The 25,361-nt window shown below is 44.6% G+C and overlaps 1 protein-coding gene across 1 annotated transcript in view; it reads left to right on the top strand.

Annotated features, from left to right (window-relative positions):
• LOC138261170 (diacylglycerol O-acyltransferase 2-like) overlaps positions 1-25,361 on the top strand; it is a 252,957-nt gene that overhangs the window by 120,840 nt on the left and 106,756 nt on the right. Inside the window, exons 3-5 of the mRNA XM_069209881.1 lie at positions 940-1,047; positions 7,848-7,918; positions 21,973-22,177. Of these exons, the coding sequence (XP_069065982.1) occupies positions 940-1,047; positions 7,848-7,918; positions 21,973-22,177 (384 nt within the window). The remainder of the gene's footprint in view (positions 1-939; positions 1,048-7,847; positions 7,919-21,972; positions 22,178-25,361) is intronic.

Raw genomic sequence — 25,361 nt, 5'->3', positions numbered from 1 at the left:
TAGGTATGAAGTTTGGTTTTGTGTTGTGAGAATGCAAGTGGCCGTTGGGATTGAAAGCACAGTGTGCTGGGTAAGGCACCTGATTATATCTTTCCTTGTAGGTTTCAGTAGGAACGGGGGTCTGCCCAAGGCTCTTCCAAAGAGATAATGCCACTGTCTGGGTCTGTCCTTTGCAGGGGACATACTGAAGGAGGTGACAGAAGTAAGGAGAACTTAGAAAGTGATGTCACTTTCTATGCAGGTGGAAGATGGGAAATGTGGTCCTCTTGCCTGGCTTCTTCATTTAGATAGTTTTGGCTGGAAACCTGTGATGTCACTTTCTGTGCAGGTGGATGATGGGAAATGCAGTGACATCAGTTCCTGTGCAAATGGGTGATGGGGAATAAAGGCCTCTTGTTCTAAGGTTTATTTTGGTGCAAAACCAGGGATGTCGCCTCTTGTGCAGTTGGAAGATGGTAAATAATGTATGTGAACTGCATTTTGTAACATGACTAGCACTACTGTAACACTTCTTTGAGTACTACACAATGCAGTTTGTCAATTGGGTTGACAATGCTTCCTTTGTTTGCTTTTGTGGTGAGGCTCATGCTGAACAAGACACCACAACCTGCTGGATGCATCTCATTGTCTGTGAATATCTCTGTGGACTTCCTTCATGGCACAATTACAAATATATTCTTACTCAAAGTTTATGCTGGGTGTACAGATGTATAGTGAGATATAATCATATTAAATAAAATAGATTAATTCATGTGACTCAGAAGGGCGCAGATAGGAAGTTACCTGTCAGAATGGGCTCCTCCTTCAATACCTGGTAATGTCGAATACAACTGAGTGTTAGATGCTTGCCTGTGGAGGCGACGCGCACTGCGTTTGTAGCTGTGATCACTCCTTCAGGTGGGTTGTCAGTGCACTGACTGTGCCCTGTTCTCCTCACAGGAATTATTTTTCTGATGATCCTCATCTACCTGGCATTCACAGTTTTCTGGCCTGTCTCTATCCTGTACCTCACCTGGATTCTGCTGGATTGGAACACGCCGCAACAAGGTAACGCTGGGCGCCCAAAGTTAATTTATGTGGGCATAAGCCATGTTATTCTGATTTTATTTATGTGTGTTAATATACGTTGAATAAATATGGTTTATGTATAAACACTGTTGAAAGGTGAGGTACATAACATAAAATCATAATACACAAAGTACGAATAAACTGTATTTACAAATATTTTTAAAAAAAGAACGTTGCACAACCATTAATAACAATAATCAGTATTCACATATCATCATTAACCTTGCCTAATGGTTTGATTGACGAATATCAATGTGGTTTCATACTGGGTCACAGCACGGCACTGACTATAAGCACTATGACGACAGATAAGGGGGAACGACTGGCATGCGTTGCAGCCAATCACGAAAAAGCCTTTGAGACTTTGAGCTGGGCCTATCTGATGGAAGTCCTGAGGCTTATGGGTTTGGTCTTTCGAGGCTGGGTGAGTTTGCTGTATACAGATCCCAGTTCCAGGGTCCGGAGTGGCAGGACGGTATTGGATGCCTGGAATATAGAGCACAACACTAGACAGGGATGCCCGCTCTCACCCCTATTCTCCACTCTTCTGCTTGACCCACTGGCAGTCCTAACCAGGAAGGATTGAAAGAATGATGGGTCACGGTCGGCGACGCCACTCATGTTGTCTCCTTGTGTGCCGATGATGCTTTGTTCTACTTACAGTTGTCTGGGGTTTCGTATTGCGGCTCATGGAGAGGTTTGGGTAGGTAGATGGGTTCCGGTCAAACAGATGCAAAACTATATTGTTCCCGCAGGGGTCGTGGTCTCAAGGGGCGATTGCCCTGGTTGGGATTACAATGGGAAGCGAACAAATTAAGCGTCACAGTGAAGACCCTAATTAATCACCGTAAAAAGCACATTCTTTATATAAATCAATATTTGTCTCCTTTTGTCTCACCCTGCTACATAAACCACAACATATATCATGAATACTCAAAAAACATCGCTAATACAAATATAACATATATAACATACCACAATGTACATGAGAATATACAGAAAACAAAAAACAGGTACTAAATGCAAGCGAATTAGCACTAAAAGCTTCTAAATGAATTCACAATTATGGGCTGCCAGGTGACTATTTCCAAAGCAGTCCTCCAGTTGAGGTAGTGGTGATTAATACCGTCTGTGATGGATGATTACTCAAATTTACTTAAATGCGGTATAATATTTGTGGCATAGTCTCTAAATTAATGAGTTCGTGACACTCCTCCAGTAGTTAGTCGACGCGTTTTGGCCCTTCAATTCCAGGCCTCTTCAGGACGTAGGAAGCGGATCCTTTGATGATGTCGGGTATCCGCCCGACCATATTATTCTAGGCGAGACATTCTAGGTTCTTCAGGGGTAACTTCATAGAGGCGTCATAGACACTTAAGAAACAGCAAGTCATTTCAGTCTCTTGGAAATGCATTAATTTTGTTTTCCGAGAGCCAGCCATCAGAGAGGTCCGAGGTGCCCAAATGCTTGGCTGTCACACACCGGCACACTAGTCATGCAAACCATAGTAAACCTTTTGTTTTTTCCGCACAACGAATGTCAAGTGGTGGTCGAAGCGCATCTGATACCTTTCTGGAAATTGTAATCTTTAATCACATATGGCCAGTATAGAATACTGTGCCGCTGCAAATCTGCGGCCTCTGGATCCGCGGCGTACTCCACTGATGGTGGAAGAGAGTGACTGAACCTCTGCCAATAATTCAGCAAAGAAGAAAAGCTGCCTGACTCCAGTTTCCCCTTTCTTAACCTATGTATTTACAGACAAACACCAACGCGTTTCAACTCACAGCGTTGCTCATGGTCCCTGGTTTGGCCTGGGAAAAAAGCAGGGTTGCCCTTATTACCTAAAATTAGATCAGTAAGAAGGCAGGTAGGCCTCCCAGGGTTGAAATTGTATCACTATGCCGCACATGTTCAGTATGCTGCTAGGGGGCTGCTGAAGTTGATAACTAGGAGAAGTGTTAGCGCGTCAGTCCTTTGTCAGTAAACTTATAAGGGGACGCATTGTAGGTCGATGGACCTTTTGACTGCTCTTCGAGTATTTCCCACCATGTGACCCCGTATCAATACAAATCAATAACAATAACAATCTATGGCATCAATAATCAATAGAAGTCAGTAATTTCCACACACCATGACCTCTCCGCCATGAATAACCACACTTTTAGGTAAGAGTTAGAATGTTTATTTCCCTATATTAACAAAGCTAATGTCACGTAACTTAGTCTCAAAATCAAATGATAAACATACAGAAACAACACTGGCTGCCCAAACCTCAGGAAGAATCGCAATTTAATCAAGGCTTGGATCACTACACATTCTAAGGTTACAGTACAAATTGATAGCAAGAATAACTGCGCAAAGGAAATAGCGTACATTTGGTTTCAGCAAAGAAAAGACATCAATTGTTATTACAATCATCAGTGTATACCTCAACTAGACTTCAGATTAGACTAGCATGTTTGGGCTTCATGCAAAACAATTTAGACAACACAAATTTGGAAAATATCTAACTATGGCTCTATCAAAATTAGCAGTTGGTACCTAGGGGAAAGAAAATAGACACAATAGTCAGAAACATCGTCTTATGCCTTGCCTCAGTATGGTCCTGCAAGCTGTGACAGTCTTCGTCAATAGGACATCAGTTCGTTCAGCAAGGCATCGGAATACAGCATTAAAGTTCAGGAAAAAAAGATCTCAAAGATACACATACAGAACGTTGCTTCCAGGCAACAAAGTTACAGAGAGTTGAGCATGTCTCCTCTCAGGACGGTCAAGAAATAATGGCCTAATAGCTAAGGGCAAAGTAGCAGAATAGCCTGTTTCCTCTCAGGGCAGTCCGGCTAAGTTAGATTTCCTAAAACTATTTCCCAAATCCCTGTTGGTCAAAGAATCATCCATTTTACATTTAGTCCAATGAAAGTAGAAACCCAAATCAAAAATGTACTATTGCGAGGTTCACATATTGATGATTGGCTCCTCGTCTCTTGTTCCCATCGCATGGCTCGTCAGGTATCACTATTGTTGCAGCTTATTCTCCAGTCAGAGCATCCATTGTCTGTTCCTGGGAAGGTCATTCTTACACATATTACATTACAGATTGTAGCTCTAGCAATTACAGCATATTCTAGCAAACGGTTCTCATGAGAAAGAATTTCAGCTACGAGCATTTAGTCTGCACAGTGGAAAATCACAATTTAATTCTCTAAGCAGCCATTTTTGTCACCTGAGAAATGCAGCTTGCCATGAGGCCGTGCAAATAGGCCCAAGAATTCGCTAAACATAGTGCTTACGATCAATAAATCTAATACATAATACGTATCCTTCAATATGATGTACTACTACATCAATTGAAACATGAGCTCAACATTTCAATAATAAGCTTTTAAATACGTATACTTCGTGTACTTTGGTGGCCACTCATGTAGGCACCATTTCAAACGTGTGTATTATTTTTCTACATTATCCCATTGTTTATGCACTCTCAACACTTAGAATACATGAATATTCATTAGTAAAATTCAGCGTTAACAGAAGTGATTGCTGGAGAGACCCACGGAAGGTCACTTGTTGCGCTGCCCTGCACCGGGATTGTTGTAAATATGCCCCAGTGTCTCCTGGGTATCATTGTTAAACCCAAGAAAAAAGAAAATGCGATAGAGGTTTCTGCATTTAGTGGTGACGCTAGCACGGAGATGGATAGCGATTGGCTGGATGGGAACGAGAAATCCTAGTTTAACCTTGTGGCCAAGGAATAGGTCTGGCCGAAGAAATACACTTGAAATTATCCAAAAAGGATGAAAACGTGCTGGGTGACCGGGGTGTATGGGCGGAGGTGAAGAGAGAATTTTTGGAGGCTGGTAACCTGGGGCTCGAAATTTATCTCAGGAGTTGTCATCAGATGGGGAAATCTAGATATAGTGTGATGGTGCTGTTGGTCATTTGAGTGATATCTCTTCTGTTTCTCCTGAAGAAATCTGCAACAGTTTTGACATCCGAATGTCACTGTAGAAGAGTTAGGGCCTGATTTAGAACTCGGCGGACGAGCAACTCCGTCACAATGGTGATGGATATCCCGTCCACCAAAATCAAAATCTCATTATGTTCTATGGGATTTAGATTTCAGTGGACAGGTTATCCATCACCATTGTGATGGAGTGACATCATCTGCCGAGTTTATCAAGCCCTAAGTGTGCGGAGATGTGAGCTAACTCTCTAGACTAATACAGCCAATACTGTTGATGTCCTGTACGAATGTCATTGGCGGAGGAGACACTGTGACTATTTTATTTGTTATCTTTTTGTAGTTCATGAAAAATAAATAAATAAATAAGTAAATTGAATGAATAATAAATAAATAATAAAATATTCGAAAAAAGCATGCTTGATGGTATGCATTTTATCATCACTGGAAAGATTTAAAACTAAAATAGCCCTTCTAAGAGTCGAGCTTTGAACTATAAGTAGCTCACAGATCTCTAACCCGGGTTTTTGCCCCAGTGGGATATCGAATTGGATTCTAGATTGGAACCTACCTGTGCAAATTCATCCCAAGTCTGCTTTCAGGAGAGATGTACAGCACATGAGGAAACAGTTGTTTAATAAATTAAATTTGAAATTGGTGCTAACTGCGATTGTTTTGTGACCGCATTCACGGTCACAAAAAAATCCTACATCGCACTGCGACTCGCAATTAGGGAGGGAACGTCCCTTTCTAACTGCGACTCGCAAACCTATTTTGCGATTCGGTAAACAGAATGCCGATTCGCAAAATAGGGTCTGTACATACCAAAATGCTTTTTTCTTGTTGCGAAATCGGGGCATTTGCGACAAGAAAAGATTATGTACATGTGGCCCTAGGTTCGTTACAGAAGGCAAAATATGATTAGTCTCAAAGTCAGGGGAAATGCCTAATAAATCTTGGGTAGGGAATTAGCAGGAAGCTCAGTCAAATGCAGCAGGAGGTCTGACATAGAACAAGCCTCAGAAAGAAATCAAAATAACTCCAAGTCCTAGGCCTGAGTCAGACCGACAGAGGTCTCCTCGCAGAGTCACAGCAAGCAGCCCTTGCATAGCAGGACAGCCCTACAAGGCAAGCTCCCTGAGTCCGGCTCACCCAGGAGCCTCCTTGCGTAAGAAGATACCCAGCCAGACCACAGTCGCCACGAGGTGAGTAAATCGTTACATGGGCTCATTGAGCAAAAACAGAAAATAATGCGACATTATCTAGCCCCATTCTAAACACCATCCCCTGATGCATAGTAATTAGTCCCCTAATGTCATCGGAAGTGGCTAGAAATGAAACTTCACTCAAACTGCAGACTCGTTGAAAGAATGGCCCCCATGCAAGGCAGGAAGAAGGGCCTTGAACAGATACATTTTGACATAAAACTTCCTCTGGAGTTCACTAAGATCACTAAACAAGGCATCTCATTTGTGCACATTTTGCTGCGCGCGTAGACGGTGAGAAATACAAATATGGTGACGTAGAAATACAAGATGGAGTCGGGCCTAGCCTTAGTCTTGTTTGGCCAATGTTAAGTTTCTGTAAAAAGCAGTGTTCTCGTTTTTAAAGCAAAACATTTGTATTACTGAGCAAACATTATTTTTTAGTCCGAAATATCTCTTACACAGGCACATACCTTTTTTTCTATTCTGGACTGCTATGAGCTATGAATCTGATGTACTATATCACTGATGTACTCATGTTTTTGGGCTGGTGAAGCAAAGACAACCTTTAGCATACTTGTTTTGTTCCCTCACAACCTTCCCGACTCATGTCCCTGGTAACAGCAGCATGCAGAGCAAGGAAGTGGAATATACACCGATTCAGGATGCTTTCTCCACCTTAGCGGGCTATACTGGCCATTAAAGGCCCGCTCCTGAGTTAAAGGCACGAGCCAAAGGCGAGAGCATTTAACTTAACGAGGGGGCGGGACTTTAATGCTGGTATAGCCCAGCTACAAAGGGCTATAAAGCTATTAGAACATCCCACCACTAGAGGGCAGAATGTTCTAATAAATAAAACAAAGGCCTTATGAATCCAAGGGGATTGAAATCCCCTCGAATCCTGTGAGGCACTTTGGACAATTGGAGGTCTGGGCTTTAACCAGCCATTAGAAGCCCAGAGCACTCCATTGTCTCCAATGGAGCTCCCAGCATTCCAATGTTCTAATATTAATTGCAACGGGGTGATATTTTTATAAGCAATATTAAGGACACAATCTTTTTGTCATAGGATACTGTGGGTATGACATTACAGTGCCATAACTTCTGAGAGAGGTGGCTGCTTCTATGAAACCAAGAATCAGAGAGGAAAAGAGGACAGGACTTTGGAAATAAGGAGTTTGGATAAGTGTGACCAACTCTTCTTTATAAAGTCAGATTCCGCAGGGTGTCACCTCAATGATGAGATAAAACCTCTGTTTACACTGTGTCATCCATGTGAACATGTTCAGCATCATGTGAGGTGTGCCATGAGGTTGTCCCTGTGCACATCATGGCAGACTGCACTTGAGTGAATGTATGGTTTGTCTATAGCATGAATGTCCTAAATATGACCAGGAGGGATGCATCCATTTGCATGTTTTAATAAATACACAAATGATACGTTTGCATACAATTAATCTAAATTCTAGAAACTGTATACCTGACCTTGATCTTGCTGTCCTGGTCCTAGTCCAATACCCCAGTGTTACAGGAAGTTTCATTTGCTTGTCACACACGCCTTGGATGAGGGTGGATGTACCTCACCATCTAATGTCTTCTCTGTTTTCCAGGAGGGAGACGGTCCTCTTGGGTCCGGAACTGGACGGTCTGGAAGTATTTTCGAGACTATTTCCCTATTCAGGTGAGAAGTGGATTTTTTACAGGATGTATAAGGTGCAAAGAAAGCGTACAAAAGGTGCCCCGCATCTTACACTGTCAGTTTTTTGTCTTTCTTTTGTCCGGATCTGGTGGTTTAGTGGACTAATGTAGGGGCTTGTGTTTGACCTCATGGTCACAGGTTAAAATTCTGGTGGGTCCACTCAGCCTTTTATCTTTCTGAGGTCGATAAAATGAGTACCATTGAGTTGGGTAACAATAAACATCTGTTATTCAGTGACAAGATGCCCACGGGTGAATGTGCACTTTACAAATACACGTTATCTTATGTCTTCGGTGAGTTGTACCGATCACATCAAGTGCAATGTAAGTCTGGCTTCTGTGGAGGTTGCAGAATCTCTTTTTGTGCACTTGTGTGCTTTAACTATTGCGCTAGCACGACACAAGGAGTGAGTGCCAACAAAAGCAAAATACTAGCTGTGGGTGTGTTTAGACACACACATGCAGAACCGATCATGTCTGCAAATGGGAATAAAAAAGGACTATGTCCATGAGTTCATAAAATAGAAAGACAATGATATATAGGTGCACCTTGGCATGAAGGGCCATATTTATGGCCTGGTTTGCGTCGCTCCTGCACCACGCAACTTGGTGCAAGAGCAACGCAACCTTAAGTGAGATTTATGAAGCCATGCAAATTGCTGTGTTACGTTACTCTGCGCCAGGGAGGCGTTTCCATGGGTGTTGCGTTGGTGTTTTTCCAACGCAACATCCATGGATTTTGATGCACTCCCAGATTTACAAGAACTTGTAAACCTGGGAATGTGCCAAACAGATATGCCTCACAAGGAGAGGCATAACAAGAAGAAGTAACTTAATATTTCCTCGTTTTTTACTATTTAAGTGTGCTGCATTCTGCAACACATGTAGAAAGAGGAAAATGCCTCTCAGGATTGTTTTTGTGCAGGAAGGTTGCATAAAAGCAATCCTGCATGGAACGAAGCCCCCCCTGCACCGTGGTGCAAATGTGCCTGCGTTGGCGCTAGGCAGCCAAAAGGGCGCCAGCGCAGGGGAAAAGGACAGGAATGTGCCGTATTGGATAAATACAGCACATTTCTGACCTTTCCCTGTGACGCAGGGCTGCACTGCAAGGTTACTTCCTGCGCTGCCCGCGCCTCAAAACCCATATATATAGGCCAACGTTTATAGGTTTTATTAGTAGTAATACCTCCCAGGATTTCACCCCATTTTTTCTAAATTTGCCTCACTCTCACATTTACTCTCTGCCCCTCACTCTAACTCCCATTCTCTCACTTACTACTTCTCACTCCCATTCACTGTTACTCACACACAAACATACTCATACTAACTGGTTCTTATTCTTACTTAGAAACAAGCACACACTCACCCCTTTACACTCACTGGCACTGGGCCCTGGTGCAACAGCACCTGGTGCACCATTGATAGTTACAGCCCTGACTTGCTTCCGCTCCCTCTCACAATCTCCAATCACTCACTACTGCTAACTCACCCACACTCCTTTAGTCCACTCCTTCACTCACTCCCTTGTGCTCACTTTCATTTATTAACACACACTCTCAAACTCAGATTTTCACTCATTTTCACTCTGATTGACACTCAGAAACACTCACACACACCCACACACTCACTCTTACACTCAATCCCATTCACTTTCAATCACTCCTAAACGCATAAATACATGTAAAGAGAAACAACATTTTTTTACTTACTTTACTTCCTTTGCACACAGCAGGAATTTAGTGCTGGACATTGGAACTAGTGAGCCATGATTTCGAACGAGGAGCTAGACAGAGCAGCAAGGGCAGGATTGAAAAGGGAAAGACCCACCTCAATCCCTCTCCCGGCTACTTGATAGGACTAAAAGCGCAGCCCTATAAGAAGCTAGGGCACTGCTAGGGGTCCTGCCCATGCTGCTCTGTGTGGCTTCTCATTGGCCTCAGGGATGCACTGACGTGCACCCTGACAGCCACATTTTAGCAAATACACTGCGCTGCCTGAGGCATGCACAATATATCAGCAAAATAAAATGGATTGTGCCTGTGTGAGGGGACTGTAGCTGAACTACGTCCCTCAGATATGTGCAATTTAGACATCAACCTACAGAGTGTTGTATTTTAACAGCGCTCTGTAGCTGGATCGTGCCTCGGCCCTCTCAGTCCCCTCCTTCTCCTCATCCTCCTGCTGTTATCAGGCACCTGGAGACGAAGATCTCCTCATGACCTTGATCATCTGACATGCACAAGCTACAAAAATAAGTCAGCCTCCTGAACCTTATGGATTCATTCATCATGGTACAGCATGTCACGCAACCATCACACTCCAAAGCTTACATCCTCAACCATCAACATCACCAACAGTCCAATGCAAACCACCCAAACCCCTGCTCAGCTCCTACTAACAAACCGAGGTCAACACAACCGAGAAGACCACATCTTCAGATCCTTCAAAGACTTCTCCATTGTCAAACTGATGGTTTTAACTCATCTCCCACTCTATCAACTGAGATGCCTATAGGGGGCTGGCTTATGGAAGTGATATGAATCTGCAATAGATGTTTGCACTACTGCATTACAGAAGGGGCAGCAGAAACCTGTGCAACCCCTTCTTTAATACCAATATTGAGGTGCATAATTTTACAGAGGGGCATTTCCTCCTGTGGGTGGGGACCTGGCTCTATGCCAGAAAGGGAATGACGTTGCCTATACCATATTAACCACATGGGCAAAATGAGTCTCGTGAGATGAATTAGGAGTGTGCCACCTAGAATATAGCACAAAGTTGGCACGTCCCTGGGAGCCTCTTTGGGACATGGAGGGTCACCAGGACATCCAGGAGTGCTCTTACAGGATAGGGGCAGTCATTGGTGTGCTTTGTAAAAGCAGACTGGACCATTTCCAGCACGGGTGCAAGCTTACAGAATTTGTGTGTGCCTGCAGAGTGACTTTGATTTTTTAGTAAGTCACAGGGTCCCGGTCTGGATGCGCCCAATCATACCACACAAGCTGGATGCTCAATAAGAATCCGAAGACAATGCACAATACTACACATGAGCTCTTGTACACTAGATTAGGGCCAGAGAAGAGCCCCCTATAACCAATAAGTCTTTACAAACTAGGTTCAGTACTCTAGGTTAGGGTCTGAGAACAGCAAACAACACTCCACATGTGTCCCTCCGAACGTGGGTTAATGCTCTAGAAGATGGTCTGAGAAAAGGCCATAATACTGCACAGGAGTTCTCTAGAACTAGATACAATACTCTAGATGAATGTCCGAAAACAGCCTTCAATACGCCACATGAGCTCTCGAGAAGTAGCTTCAATACTTTGGATGAGGATCCAGGAATGGATCACAATCCTCTTAACCTGCTCCTGTTTAATTTGAGTCCACCAAGCTCCTATGTACTTTGAGTCCATCAGTTCCTGTTTACTTTGAGTCCATCAGGCTCCTGTTTACTCTGAGTCCATCAGGTATGAACCTCCTCCTATTTAGTTTGTGTTGTTAAGATATGAAGCTGCAACTGTTTATTTTGTGTTCATAAGATATGAGCCTGCTCTTGGCTAGTTTGAGTCCATCAGGTTTAAACCTGCTCCTGTTTGCTTTGGTTCATACAATATGAACCTGACTGTATACATTGACCTTGGACTTTGCAAGCGATCTACTGAAGCTGCTCTTGATTTCTCGAATCACGTCCACCAAGGTTGCCAGGCTACACGTTGCTCCATATCAGCGCTGACTAATCTTTCTGCAGCTTCAATACTGTTGTTTACCCTCCTCTTCTTCAGCCTCTCTCCTCTCTGGGTAGTTTTGTCACATGTCTTAACATGGTTTCTTCATATATTTTTTTTATTCTTTTACCATCCCTTGAAAAGGCACTTTTTCTGGTAGTCTCTGTTGTGAGGCCTTCATGGGCCCACGTTGGGTCTCCATTTTAGCTAAGGTTTATATTTTACATTTAACATGCTCTAGCTGACATCACCTTTAGCAATGACATTTTACACACTTCATGCTTGCACAATATTATTCAGAGAATACATGGTACATGCTGCTTGTTTTAGTTAGCCTTTCTTGACATGTAATCTGCACACTTTGTTCAAGGCTAGGAACATAGAACAGGATATCCTAGTGCTTGTGATGCCTTTCCCGAGACAGCTTCCAACATCTAGATATATTATTGCATCAGAGCTGTGCCTCTAGCACAGGGTGGGTCTGTTTATATAAACTTTGCAATGACCTACGGGGGGGTCAGAGGAGCCGCAAATGTCCGCAACTGTTGTGGAAAGAATGCTGTGATTGACATGCAGCTTTGCTGATGCTGATCTTCCATCTTGCAGAGAAGAATTGCCAATTCCACTTTAGACCAGCTCCCTAGATCAGCTCTCCAGGTAAAGGTGTCTCAGGCTATCCTCCTAGATTGGGCAGGGGATACACCCGCTATGCTGACAGATTGTAGATAGCACTAAGTAGGAAGATATAGATCTAAGATTACCATAGTTGGACTGTTTATTCTTTTCACCATGTTAGTAACACTGGTTACAATGCTTTGTTTCATCTGACTAATTAATTTAGCTCATTCTCTCATTGCAAGGATACAATTGTTTCAATAATGATTTGAAAACATTTTCTCGTATCTTTCTTGTGTTTACCCTCGGAATGGATGAGTAAAACAACAAAAGGGTAAGATCTGTTTCCACAACTTCCTTGGGAGTCAGAGGGTCATGTTTGAGGCTGCTGTAATCATTTGCTACCCTGGGTAGGTTGGGGGTTCGGGTGAGGCACTGTGATCAAGCTAGGAATTGGGTTGACAGTTCCTGATGGTGTAGAGGGACCCAGCCCCCTTGTCCTGAAGTTCTGCTGCCCTAATATACAGTTCTACCTTTTAGTGGGACCTGTAAAACATTTCCATGGGTCAGTCCATAGCCACTGCTCCACCCTCCTCTTGATGTTGCATTGTTTGATTTTGACCCTCCTTTCTGTGCTGATGATGTAGCTCTATATTGTATTTCCTTTCTTTACTAATGCTTCCTGAGTGTTTGCATATGGAGGAAAGTTAATTGAGTGTTCATTGTTCACATCTTAGTTTTTCTAAAATATGAAATGTTGTATTTCGTGTTTCATCTCTTGTTCTTGCACACAGTGCCACCTTAGTTTCAGGGCTCTGTCTCTTGGTTTGCACCCTATCAGCTGCCCGTCCTAGGATCTTAGCCCTTTTACACAATTGACTTTCTCTGATCTTAGGTCCTCCAACCTCAGGACCTGGCCTCATCCCATCCATCTCACACAGAGTGAGGCCCCATACAGCTGCCTGCTGGTCTCTGTCATCCTTTCAACTAGTGTTCTCAGGCAGTGTTTTAAATGTGCAGGTGCTGCCTGGAACTGAGTCCCTGCACTTTTGTGTTCAGCGGAGGTTCATACTTTTCTTGGCAAGAGTACTGGCACCTGTCAGTAACACACAGGTACTCTGGGATAGTAACACACCTGCACATTCCATTCCAAGAACTGTTCTCAGGCTACTACTCAATCTTTGCTGTGGTTAAACCCCTGCATTGGCCCTGTGGAGAGAGGTCCATCAGAGGCAGACCGGTAATTTCACCTGCCTGGTTTAGATGGGAGGAATTAGAGGTCAGTTTTCAATGCCTGTCACTGCCAGGAAAACCCTGGCAGTGCCATGAAAACTGCAGCTTCTGCTCTCAAGGCGCGATCTCTCTCAACCAGGGCGTGTCTTAGACATTGATGTTCCGGGGGCGTAAGCCTGAGATTTCACAACACGCACCGCAGTGTACCTACTAAAAAAGATGGGGCGGGATGTAGGGTACCAGGAGGTAGAGGTGTCGGGGAGTTACAGGGGTGCACTGGTAGGGTGGATGATATTCTGAAAAGTAAATAACTTTCTTAATTTTCTTCAAATCATTTCCCACATTGAGATCTCTATGTATTGTAAAAAAAGAGCTTGACAAAACGTGTCAAATAGATTGGTGAGCTGAGAACATGCCAGAGAAACTACCACCCACAGGTGACAGACTCCAATGCTACTGTGATAGCCAAGTAGGTTGAGTGCCTGCTGCAGAGTTGCACAATCTTTAATTTATGTCCTGGAAGGCCATCCATAGGTCACATGCTCCCATGCTAATGAGATACCTTTGTTCTTTAATGAACTTTCTGCATGTGTACGTCTGTGTGTTGGCCCCTCGTGGTCACATGTGTTGCTTGCACTCATTTGATGTAGTGAGCAGTAGTGTGCTTCACAGGGGATATTTTTAGGCACCAGGTGCTGAGTCCTAAGGCACTGTCCATACAACAGGATTGTGCTCATGGTGTCCAGTTGAAAACTGATTGTAAAAAAGAGGTGTAGCTGGAGAATGGCAACATGTTGTTGGCACAGTAACAGAGAGAGCCATAACAGTATGTTTTTAAATTGCAAATTCGAATACTGGGGCAGCAGATCCTTTTCTGCTCTGGGGCCAACATTCTGGACTTCTGTACTGCTTTCCCTGAGGTCAGAAGCCAATCTTCTGAAATCTAGAAGGCCACTTAAGGCGAGGCTCTTCCATCAATAGAAGACAAACACCAGGAAGTGATGCAGAAACCTGGTGATAGTGTACCTAGAGATGCAACACTTGCAACCTAACATTTAAAATAATAATATCATTAGATATACTTTTTACATTGTTCATGGAGTTTGAGGTTCGGAGGCAGATTGCCTACATTCAAGCAGTTATGGACAGAGCAATTTGCCTAAAATCACACCCTGCTTGGCCTCAGGATTGGAGCCAGGATTAGAATTTAGGCCCACAGTTCTAAGGTCAAAATGAGTGCATTTCAGCATGGTGATGATAACAACTGCTTCTCGAATTGGAGGCAGTGCGCATGCGCGTGTCATTGGTTCCAACGCCTCCCTCTCGACCAGTAGGAAAATGGGTCTTTAATATTAGGCAGAATGGATTGGTAAGACCAAAGAAAAAGCTAAATAGATGCACATTTGGCAGGTGTAATACTGAAAGCCTGGGTTGCTTTGCTAAAGAGGCACAGCAGAGAGCACATGTATGGAGGGAGCTTAGCAGATTCCCCGCTTTGAACCTATAAATGGCAGGGAATACAAGATAAATCTTGTCTACTTGGTGCTGACCCACTCCTGACGCCACGGAAGAGCTGCCCTGCACAGGGCCAGTGATATTTTTGCTCCCCTCTCCTCTGCCATCAGAGGAACAATCCTGCAAGTATCTGATCAGGCGTTAAGCGATAGCAACTTGTTCCCCTAGAGCATGGGTACTCACAAACATTTTCCCAGGGGCCATAGAGTATGGTCTGTGATGTGACCGAGGGCCGCACTGATGCCAGAAGGTTGGCGGGCGGGAAGTGGGGGTTGTGTTTGTAAGGTGGATGATGGGTAAGTGAAGTGCATACATCTCAGGTCTCATTCATGAGGCCCTTGTGCCGCAGGAGCATCACCTTTAGCTACCCCTGGTAGCGCTCTGCCCTGCTCCATATCTACAAGGTGGCGTTAAGCAACTTTACATGGCTTAACGTGGCCTTGTAAATATGGGCGACCCCAAAGCAGGTTTCTGCGTCAAAGGGGCGTGAAATTGATGTTTCAGTGGGAGTACCCACGCAACACCCATTGCTTTTTGATGGAGCCCCAGATTTACAAGAAATAATAAACCTGAGCCAGCGCCAAAAACTAACGCCACCCCAGGGGTGGCGTTAGAGTGGTGCAACAAGGAAAAATGCTTTTATTTCTCCTTGTTTTTTGCTCTTTCTATGTCTGCTGCAGAGAAGGAGCAGATCGGCATTAATGTTTGTTTATGTGCGGGAAGGCACCCCTTCCTGCACATAAACAATCACCCCTACAATGCAGGCATCCTTGTGCCATGGTGCAAGGTTGGCTGCGTTGGCACTCGGCAGCTGAAATACAAGTATGCACAGTATTCTTGTAAATACGGCGCATCCCTGCGTTTTGGAAATGAAGCAGCTCGAGGCAGCAATATTACTTGCAGCACCTCGCTGTGCCATTTCCTACTAAATGAGGCCACTAGTGTCTGAAGTGCACATTGTGAAACAAGAATCTTACTTATAAATCCTAGCTTCTCCACTTAATCAAATTGTGTGATCCTAGGTAATTGTTTTATTTCACTTTACCTCCCTTTTTAGGGTCGAGCCTGAGTTGCCTGCGCTTGCGCATGCGTTTCGATAAGCAAGACGCTTTAGTAATTAAAAAGGGCTCGGAGCCCTGTCCACGTCACGTCAGTGTCTGTCATTGGCTCGTGGGCTTGCCTGTTAGAATCTGCCTGATTTCATTAGTGGAAGGCATGCACATGTCATGTCTTTTCCGGTGGATATCCCTCCTCGAGTGCATCGACCAAGTACAGAAAACATGCGAGGCTCGCTGATTTCCGTCGGCTCGTGGACTACTTTTTCTCTATTTTCCCAGCGCGACCTCGCTTGGCAGAAGTCGAGCGCTTTACATAATATCGACCCTGTTACACAGTTAATTGCACTTTTGCCGGTTAGTACATAAATGCACTTTTGCCGAAAGGTTTCATTACCAGTGAAAAGTCGGGTTAGGAGTTTACAACGCTATCAGCTCTAACACGAGCAAACGCGAGACCCGTTGCATTGCAAATGCTTGTTCCTTTTGTCTTCATTATCACATATGAGGACCTTGAAATACATGACTTCAGGATGTGCGCTGTACAAAACCCTCTGTGTCTGATTTAGTAAACTATGTTTTTTATGTATAATAGAAACCCAGGCCTCCCAAAGAGTTCACTTAACAGCCGACTTGCCTCTTAGTTCACAACTCACGTTGTCAGGGTGGGGATAAAGGAAGGTTTTTTAATTAATGTGTGAAAACTTTAACTTAAAAAACAAATACTTCAAAATGCACTGAGATAATCTTGGGTACCAAGGTGAAACGGTTCTGCATGTTAATGGAATGCACTTTTTGAATTTCCAAACAGACTTTATCATACTTTTATACTTTTGCTGCAAGATGTCCATTAATGAAGGTGTTTTTTAAATTAAGAGGTGCAGCATACCCTAGTTACTTCCTTCCTTCAAATTCAATTAGCCTTAAAATAAATAATTGTGCGTTTATTTAAAATTGTTAGTGTTAGTGCTGAGTCGAGAAAACAGCAGCACAGTGCTGCTGTTGACCAGGGGGCCGCATGTAAAGGTCAGGAGGGCCGCATGTGGCCCCCGGGCCGTTCTCTGAGTATCACTGCCCTAGAGAAAGGACGAAACGCAAAATGTTTAAATATGAAATGGAGGTCGGCCCCCGGTTGGGGCTAGAATTGCACTCTGTGATGATGATGCCCTCCTGCTTCTAGATGATCCGTTGACTTCGGGCCGTAGGGCACTCCAGAACTTTGGCGCTTCGGATCCTATTCTGGCCTATGGATTAACGCCCACAAATTGGTAATTTACCCCAATGCTCCTTGCCCAACGAACTTGCCATCGGCAGCGGGGATCCTGATTCTTCCTCTTATCTTTAAGTACCTGGGGGTATACGTTATGGATAATGCAACCGACTCCTTCGACCTAAATCTGATGTCTAAGCTGACGGGACGGGACATCAAGTTCTGGTCCTTCTTCCCTTTGTCCCTCAGCAATTTTCAAGATGGTCTCCTTGCCACGTCCCTTTACGACCTACAGAACCACCCATACCTGTTTGCTAAAACCTTCTTCACTAAAGTCAATGCACTGAGTAGATTGTTGCTCTGGTGGGGAGGTACGCCTTGCATTGCCTTGTGGAAGTGTTATAAACTGATGATAAATGGTGGGACTGCTACCCCAGGCATACTCCTCTATGACTGGGCAGCCCACTTACTCGTCGTGTATGATTGGTGGTTTGGCAACTTTCGAGACCTGGTGTACGCTGCTGAGGGTTAGATATTGGGAGACCGGGACCTAGCTCATTTGCTGTGCTTCAGCCGGCCACAGGTGGTGCTGGACATCTGAAGCACGGCCATGAAGAGAATAGGATGGACGGACCGCCTCACTCTGGAGACACTCTTGTGGCAGGGTGCTCGACTTCCCCAGGTTGTGACCCTCCGAGGATTTTCTGCTTGGGATGTCATAGGCATCTCTGAACTGGGAGATGTACTTCATGCGGGGACGCTGCAGGCCTTCCAGGACATGCAAGAGGAGTATGACTTGCATCGTAGTCAATTCTTCTGGCATTTGCAGCTCTGCCATGCTCTTCTCCCTACTCTGAGAGACGCGGAGGACGTCCCTGTGCTCTCCCCAATGTAGGCTAAGATCCTTCTTACGGAAGAGCACAAACTATCCGATATATACAAAATGTTGCTGCACAACCTCCCAGATCCGATGGAGGGGGTCAGAAGAGCATGGGAGGGGGAGTTTTGGTCCCTTTGTGGATGAGGACTGGAGGGAGGTGGTGGAGGCCCCATGGGAGGCGGTCATAACCTCACAATTTCGTTTAATGCAACTAAAGATGCTCTACAGGGTTTACCTCACTAGAGCCGACTACATCCCATAGGGCTGATCACTGCGAGTAACTGCTTGCCGCGCCACAACCTGCCGGGCGACTTACCACACACGTTTTGGCATTGCCCAGGACTGGCTCGTGTCTGAGAGGGAGTGTTAGGTCAACTCGAGAGGGGGCTGGGTTGGGCCATTCCCCGAGACGCCAAACTCATACTACCAGAATGAGCTCTTTTGGTTGGGACTGGTGGTAGCTAAGAGGGACATTGCTAGGGCCTGGATGGTAACTGAGGCCCCGGCAGTGGAGGCGTGGGCCACATGCATGGATCATCGTATGGGGCTGTAACGTCCCATATACCTGTCCAGGGTTTGCTCCCAGAAGCACTACAAGATTTGGAAGGATTGGTAGGACGATAGGGGATACAACTGGAGCCGTGTGCCAGCAGACCATGGCCACTTTTTGAGGGATTGAAACTACGAGGAATGGACACCACCCACAAGGTACAGTGAACAAGCGGGGTGTGCACTACTACACTGTGTTACGTGGCTTTGTTGTGAAGCTACAACTGACTCATGAGCGATTGATGTGGGACCATGGTATTATACTATTGATATTGCTTGGTGCATTTCCTTGATCCTGTGTTGTAAGATCAATAAAAAGTTTAAAAAAAATAAAATAAAAAATGTAATGGATCTGGGTGTCAGCTGCTCACAAACCCATCAGAACTTAATATGTGTTCATTACTCTTCCTTTCACGCTGCCGTGTGGTGTTTTGGGGGGATGGGGGTAAATGAACACTTTGGAGGTTCAGAAGGACACAGTCTACACAGCAGGTCCTACCTAAAGCAGCTGAAATCCGACGCCAGCATTGCACACAACTCGGGCCCTCTCACAAGTGAAAAGTTGAGAATTTATTGGTGGGGGAGGGGCATCCCACAACCTTTTTATTGGAAAAAAACACAGCAAAATTGATTTGTAGTAGGTGAACTTACTGAAATGGTTTTGCTGGAAACATTTCCTGTTTGTGCAGAAACATTTCTGTCAAAAGGCTTTGCTGAGAATATTTTACCCGGCATACATCAATTTATATCTTGATAGTACGCATACTCCATCGCAATGGTAATGCTAAATGTGCCCCTCACCGTAGGAGAGGACTCCCACGGCGATGGGTGCATTGCCTTTTTTATTATTAAAAAGAAAATCCTATTTTAGGCTTATCTTTCAGAAAATAAAAAAAGAATCTGTTTGGTGTAGGGTTGTGTTATGTTGATGGAGCCCTGCACCAAACAGCGAGATACATTGATGGGAACCGCCAAGGCAGCGGTTCCTGGTAGCGCTTTATAAATGACCGCTTGGCGATCATTTATAAAACTGCCGGGCAGTCCCTCCACCAGGGCAATGAAGTCATTTATTCCTTCCCCCAGGCACTACAACGGGCCATCACCAGGACATAAGAGGCCCATAGTCATGAAGCACAACAACTGCTGTTATCATTTTGCCGACCCATATTTAAAATAATCGGCTGTAGGCAGCTCGAGTGTCCTGGCTTGACCAGCTCGAAAACTCTGGTCCAGATTTGCTATAATTTTGCTTTGCGTTGCGTTACTTTTGTGGCGGAGCTTCAAAGCAAAACCATTTTTGGCATTTACTAAGCCAGACAAAGCCACTGTGCGTGTGTTAGTAAATACAAGGAAATGCAGCACACAGCACTGCCTTGCGTTACTTTGCATTGGGTAGGTGTCACATAGGCTTTCCCATGCATCCACCCTTGTATTTTAACACAAACTCAGATTTATAAAGACTTGGGTTTGCACTGGAACGGTGCGCCTTCCCAACAGACCCCTGACGAGGAGAAACATCTAACGGGGATACATATCTTTAGTTCTCATTGGTGCTTCCTCTCTTCATGTGTGCTACATTCTGCTGCCCACATAGGAAGAGGAATATGTCTCTAAGGATTTTTTCTCCCTGTGATGCAGGCACCCTTGCACTATGGCAGAGGTTCCCAACCTGTGGTCTGTGGACCCAGAGAGGTCCGTGACACATTCCCAGAGGGTCCGCAGGCATGGGCTGTTAGGAAGGCACTCCTCCAGCTGGGACCTCTCGCTGCATGTTTTTATAATTATTACTTCTTTGTGCTGCAGTTTTAAAAGCACTGCAAAGTTCCTTGTACATCCAGCAGCTTTCGGGCAACAATATAACTGCCAAGATAACTCTAGTGATTAATTTACCTGCTGGAGAGAGATGGGAGTTTTGTCCAGTGCCAGCTTTGACTCAAAGGTAGTGCAGACGGTTAATATGCCTGCTGCAAAGAACGCGTATCATGCAATGAACAGTATTTTATGTGCATAGCACAGTGGGTTACTGCTTTTGTCATAGAGTTTCTTTTTTTACTGAGCAGTTCATAAGTTACAATTGTAATATAACACAGTGAGCTATGACCTGCCATTAAAGAGCTGCATGCAAGCTGCACATCAGAATTAGAAAGTAGTTTTTTTCCCAGTCCTTCCTTTTCCATATGCTGCTAAAAAAGGTTTGGTTCATAAAAATACATTCTTATTATTAAACGCAATGCTAACAGCTGTGTTATGTTCTGAATCCTGAGTTTTTGCTTCTCCAGACTTTGCACTCTTAGATAATGCCTACCAGTACAGATGGCATGTGCATCCTACAGCTTTTAGTCCCCTGTAAAGTGCCTGGACACCCTCCACTGGTATGAGAGGTGCTATAGAACAAATGAATTACATGTGACAGAGAGGCTAGGGAGAGATGAGAGGCCGTTAGGGTTTTACTTCCTTTTCCCCACCACATATTTATGTGAAAATGCTTTCTCAAATCTTATGTAGCTAAAATATAAAAACAGAAATCGCTTGGAAAAAATAGAATCTGACCTGAGGATTCAACTTTCAAAATATAACCAAACATTGAAAAGTTAGTCGCTGGGATGCAGCACCAACCTTCCTATTAAAATGTTTTGATTTTTGCATATTTTTTCAATATAAAATAATTATATCTTTAGTAATTCGAGTATTTGTTAGGTGTGTACTTATTTGTGTATTTTTTGCGATCTACTGTTTTAATGTTTGAAATTTAAATCATACCAATTGCGTGGGGGTCCCCGGCTTCCAATAATGATTCGGTGGGGGCCCTCAGGAGTCAAAAGGTTGGGAACCAGTGCACTGTGGTATAAGGCTGCCTGCATTAGCGCTAGGCAGCACACACTGCGCCAGAACAAGGAGAGAGCAGAGCAGCTCCATATGTTTGAAAATACGGACTATTTCTGCTCTCGCACATTTACTCAACACAGCGCAGCACGCACATTTGCATGAAATAATAGTATATGTGCCCCTATGTGTTTGGGAAACCCATTTACTTTCACTTTCCAAAAATTCCTTTAAACTTATTTTCAGACTCGGCTACAACATGTGTGTTTTTTACATACATTGCAAAGGTTGGATGGAGACCATACCTTCTCCAACTCCCTCTTGTGAACTGTGTCTGAGTCATATTTCTCCCTCCCTTTTCTCACTGTTCACTTTCTGGATGTTTCACATCCCTCTCTCACGCCCTAATCCATGTGATTTTACTCCCTCCAGCTGGTGAAGACCCACCCCCTCTTGCCTAGTCGTAATTACATCATCGGGTACCACCCCCACGGAATCCTCTGCATTGGCGCATTCTGCAACTTCATCACCGAGTCCACTGGGTTCTCTGAGAAATTTCCTGGCATCCGACCATTCCTGGCAACACTGGCCGGTAACTTCCGCCTGCCGGTCCTTCGGGAGTACATGATGAGCGGAGGTGAGTCCTACTATCTCGTGTGAATTGCAGAAGGTGTATTGACATAGACAGATCACAAGCATTGTGGTTGTCAAGTAGCAGTGGTTTTAATTGGCTCATTTGAATTCTGATAAAGGTCTAGTTTAAAGAGTGGACTCTACTTACTGGCTGGACTCTTATCGAAGCATGAATACAAGGGCTATATGTCCGAACACATTTTCCCATAGACACAGAAGGGGTAAAACCCTTTGATACATCAGTCCCCAAATCTCTTAAATGCAACCCACAATCGCACCGGCCTATAAGATAATGGAAAAGACTGGTAGGGCGGGTGGATTCAGCCACAAGTCGGCCACATGATTCATTGATTAGGATTCTTTTATAATGTGACACTGTGTGTTTATGCCGCTTCATTGACCTCAATAAAAGAAGACATGATACCCTAGGCAGGATTAGAGAAGGGTGGCCTGAGCTTACAGACTGGTGGGTTTAGAGTTTACAGACACACAAGAACTTCTTGCTTCAACTTGTCTTGATGAGGCACATAGGGGATCCTGCCACAGGAACAATATGTCCACCTTATGGGCAGAATGGACATTTGCAATACATGTGGAGGGATAGGCAAAGGAGTCTAATGTCAATGTGGCGGTGTCAGAAGGGCCAGTCTGATGTGTCTGTGTTTGCTGGTTTTGTTGTTATGTGTGGGCCAGTTTTGTGGTCTGGTGGGTGGGCTTCCGTCATCGTTTCATAATGAGTAGGAAGCAGCTGCGGGCAGCACAGTGCCGGCGACAGTGGGTTGTTTTGGGTGCACAGAGCAGCATAGGCTCGGCGCAACACAAGGTATGAATGGAGCTGCAGTATGCCACATTGGGTGCACAATTGGGTACAATTCTAACTTCAAAATAAATCAAGTATCACTCGCCCCACCATGGCTGCTGCATAAACACCTTCCCCAAGTTCCACACTCTCCAACTCTATCCTGTGCACAGTCATGCAGGAACTGAATGGGGCACTGAATGCCCATTGCACAATCCCACCTGAAGTGCCCGCAGCACATAGCTGGCTGGATATCGATGGATGGGCCAACACGCTCTGGTCTCGTGCCTGAACCGCAATAACCCTGCTAAGATACAAGGGGAGAGGAGCTGACTGCTTGACAGGTTCTGTCGTGCAGTGTTGTATGGGGATGCCTAACTCAGTGGAGGAAGAATTGGTAAGCCAGACGACCAAACAATATGTGGTTTAATATCCATTTTCTTAACTTTCATAGGCAAAGTATTTAAATGTTTTGAGAACACTACTCCCCTGTGTGTTGTGTAAAAGGAACATTTGACTTCTCTGTGGCAGCTGTTTCCCCACCTTTACTATTGCAGTAGCCTTCACACCGGACTCCTTAACAAATCAATAACTAAACTCCAAAGACCAGGAGCCATCCTGCTCGTCTCCTGTTCGGCACGCAACAGCATGACCACATCCCACCTGTGCTGAAGTGTCTCTGTACTCAAAACAGAGAAAATAAATCACCTGCCTCATCCACGCAGCCACATTACAAATTACCTCTCAACTTATTTGTCCATTACCTTCACAACAGATGTGAATATTTTCTGATCTTAACATTGTGCCCATCCCTCTGGCTTGTCATGAGACATTTGGAGAAATGACCTTTCACATGCAAGACTTATCTCTGTGGTCTCTAACCAGTGACATAATGCAAAATGATGGAGCCCCATGCAGAATTTGATGAGGGCCCCCTAGTCTCCCATATCTCACAGATATTCATTAACCTTGACCTCAATGGGGACTCCTTGAAGGGCTGGGGCGCACTAGAGGGTTGGTGGGGCTGCTCCACAGGGGCTTGCATTAATCCCCTTTTTCTAAATCTGTCTCTACAATGAAAACTGACTTTCTCAAATTCAGGAGATTGCTCAGACCAATTCCTTCAAGTGGACGTCTGCCTAGGTCTTCCCAGAGCCTGTCCTTATTCTCCTTCTTTCCTCGGGCCTGTGAGCAGTTTCTGCTACTTCATTCTGCTGAAGTCTCAACAAGGCTTTATCACCTTTCTATCAGGATGCAAAGATGATGAATTCCAATAGTTGCTAATATGACTCAAACAGATGTTCAGTAGTTATCCAGAACTTAATTTATCTTCAGGCTTCTATATATCTGACCCAATGCATGTGAAGGCTATTGCAAATTTTTTGCAGGGCTTTACAAAAACATAAAATACATAGGAAGGAGGTAAACTAAAATAGTAATGTAATGTTAATGCTACCAAAGGAGAGAGGCTTTCAAGGAGAATCTTGTAGTTGATGGTGTTTACACAAGGCCTAATAAACTCAAGATGCAGGATATGCCTTGGCCTGAGTGGTTCTTCCTTGATATTTAAGTGTTGCCTCTGTGCTCCCACAGGGTTTGTAAGTCACTGCTAAGGTCATTTGATCCCAGGTTGAGGAAAGCTGATTGATGTCTACTGTTTCAGGTACCTTTGCAAGCCTAAGGTAGATCTATAGTTTGAAAGATTGCCTGGGTCCACCAAAGGTTTCTTTACAACAGAAGTGATGATGGGGTGTTTGAGGTCTTCAGGATGTAGAGGGATGTGTGACATAGGAATCCGCAGAAGAGCCCTGGAATGGATCCACTCCTTCCTCTCTGGACCCACAGGAGTCACCTGCGGAGTCCCCCAAGGATCCTCACTGAGTCCCACACTGTTCAACGTATACATGGTCCCTCTTGCTGCCATCGTCAGAAGCTATGTTATGAACATCGTGTCATATGCCAATGACACACAACTCATCATTTCCCTCACCGAAGACCCGGACACATTCAAAAGGAACTTCCACTCAGGAATGGAAGCCGTCGCCACCTGGATGAGAGAAAGCTGCCTCAAGCTTAACTCTGATAAGACGACGAGAAGCGAATCACCTTCAAGCTTCTCACCAACACATACAAGGCCATACACAATGCAGGACCAGCCTATCTGAACCTCCCCGTCTCCTTCCACACCCCCGCCAGATCCCTCCGCTCCACCCAGATCGCCCTGGCCACCGTTTTTCGCATCCCCAAAACCACTGCCGAAGGATGATCTTTCACCTACACTGCAGCAAAGAGCTGGAACAACCTCCCCTGCACCTCAGACAAAGCCATCTTCAGGAAGAACCTCAAGACGTGGCTCTTTGGTTGAGGCCCCTCCCCCCAGCACCTTGAG

The sequence above is a fragment of the Pleurodeles waltl genome, chromosome 2_1 (genome assembly GCF_031143425.1).
Source record: "Pleurodeles waltl isolate 20211129_DDA chromosome 2_1, aPleWal1.hap1.20221129, whole genome shotgun sequence".
NCBI classification, from domain to species: domain Eukaryota; kingdom Metazoa; phylum Chordata; class Amphibia; order Caudata; family Salamandridae; genus Pleurodeles; species Pleurodeles waltl.
The sequence above is the reverse complement of the archived record's forward strand: the minus strand, read 5'-3'. Positions and strand labels throughout refer to the sequence as shown.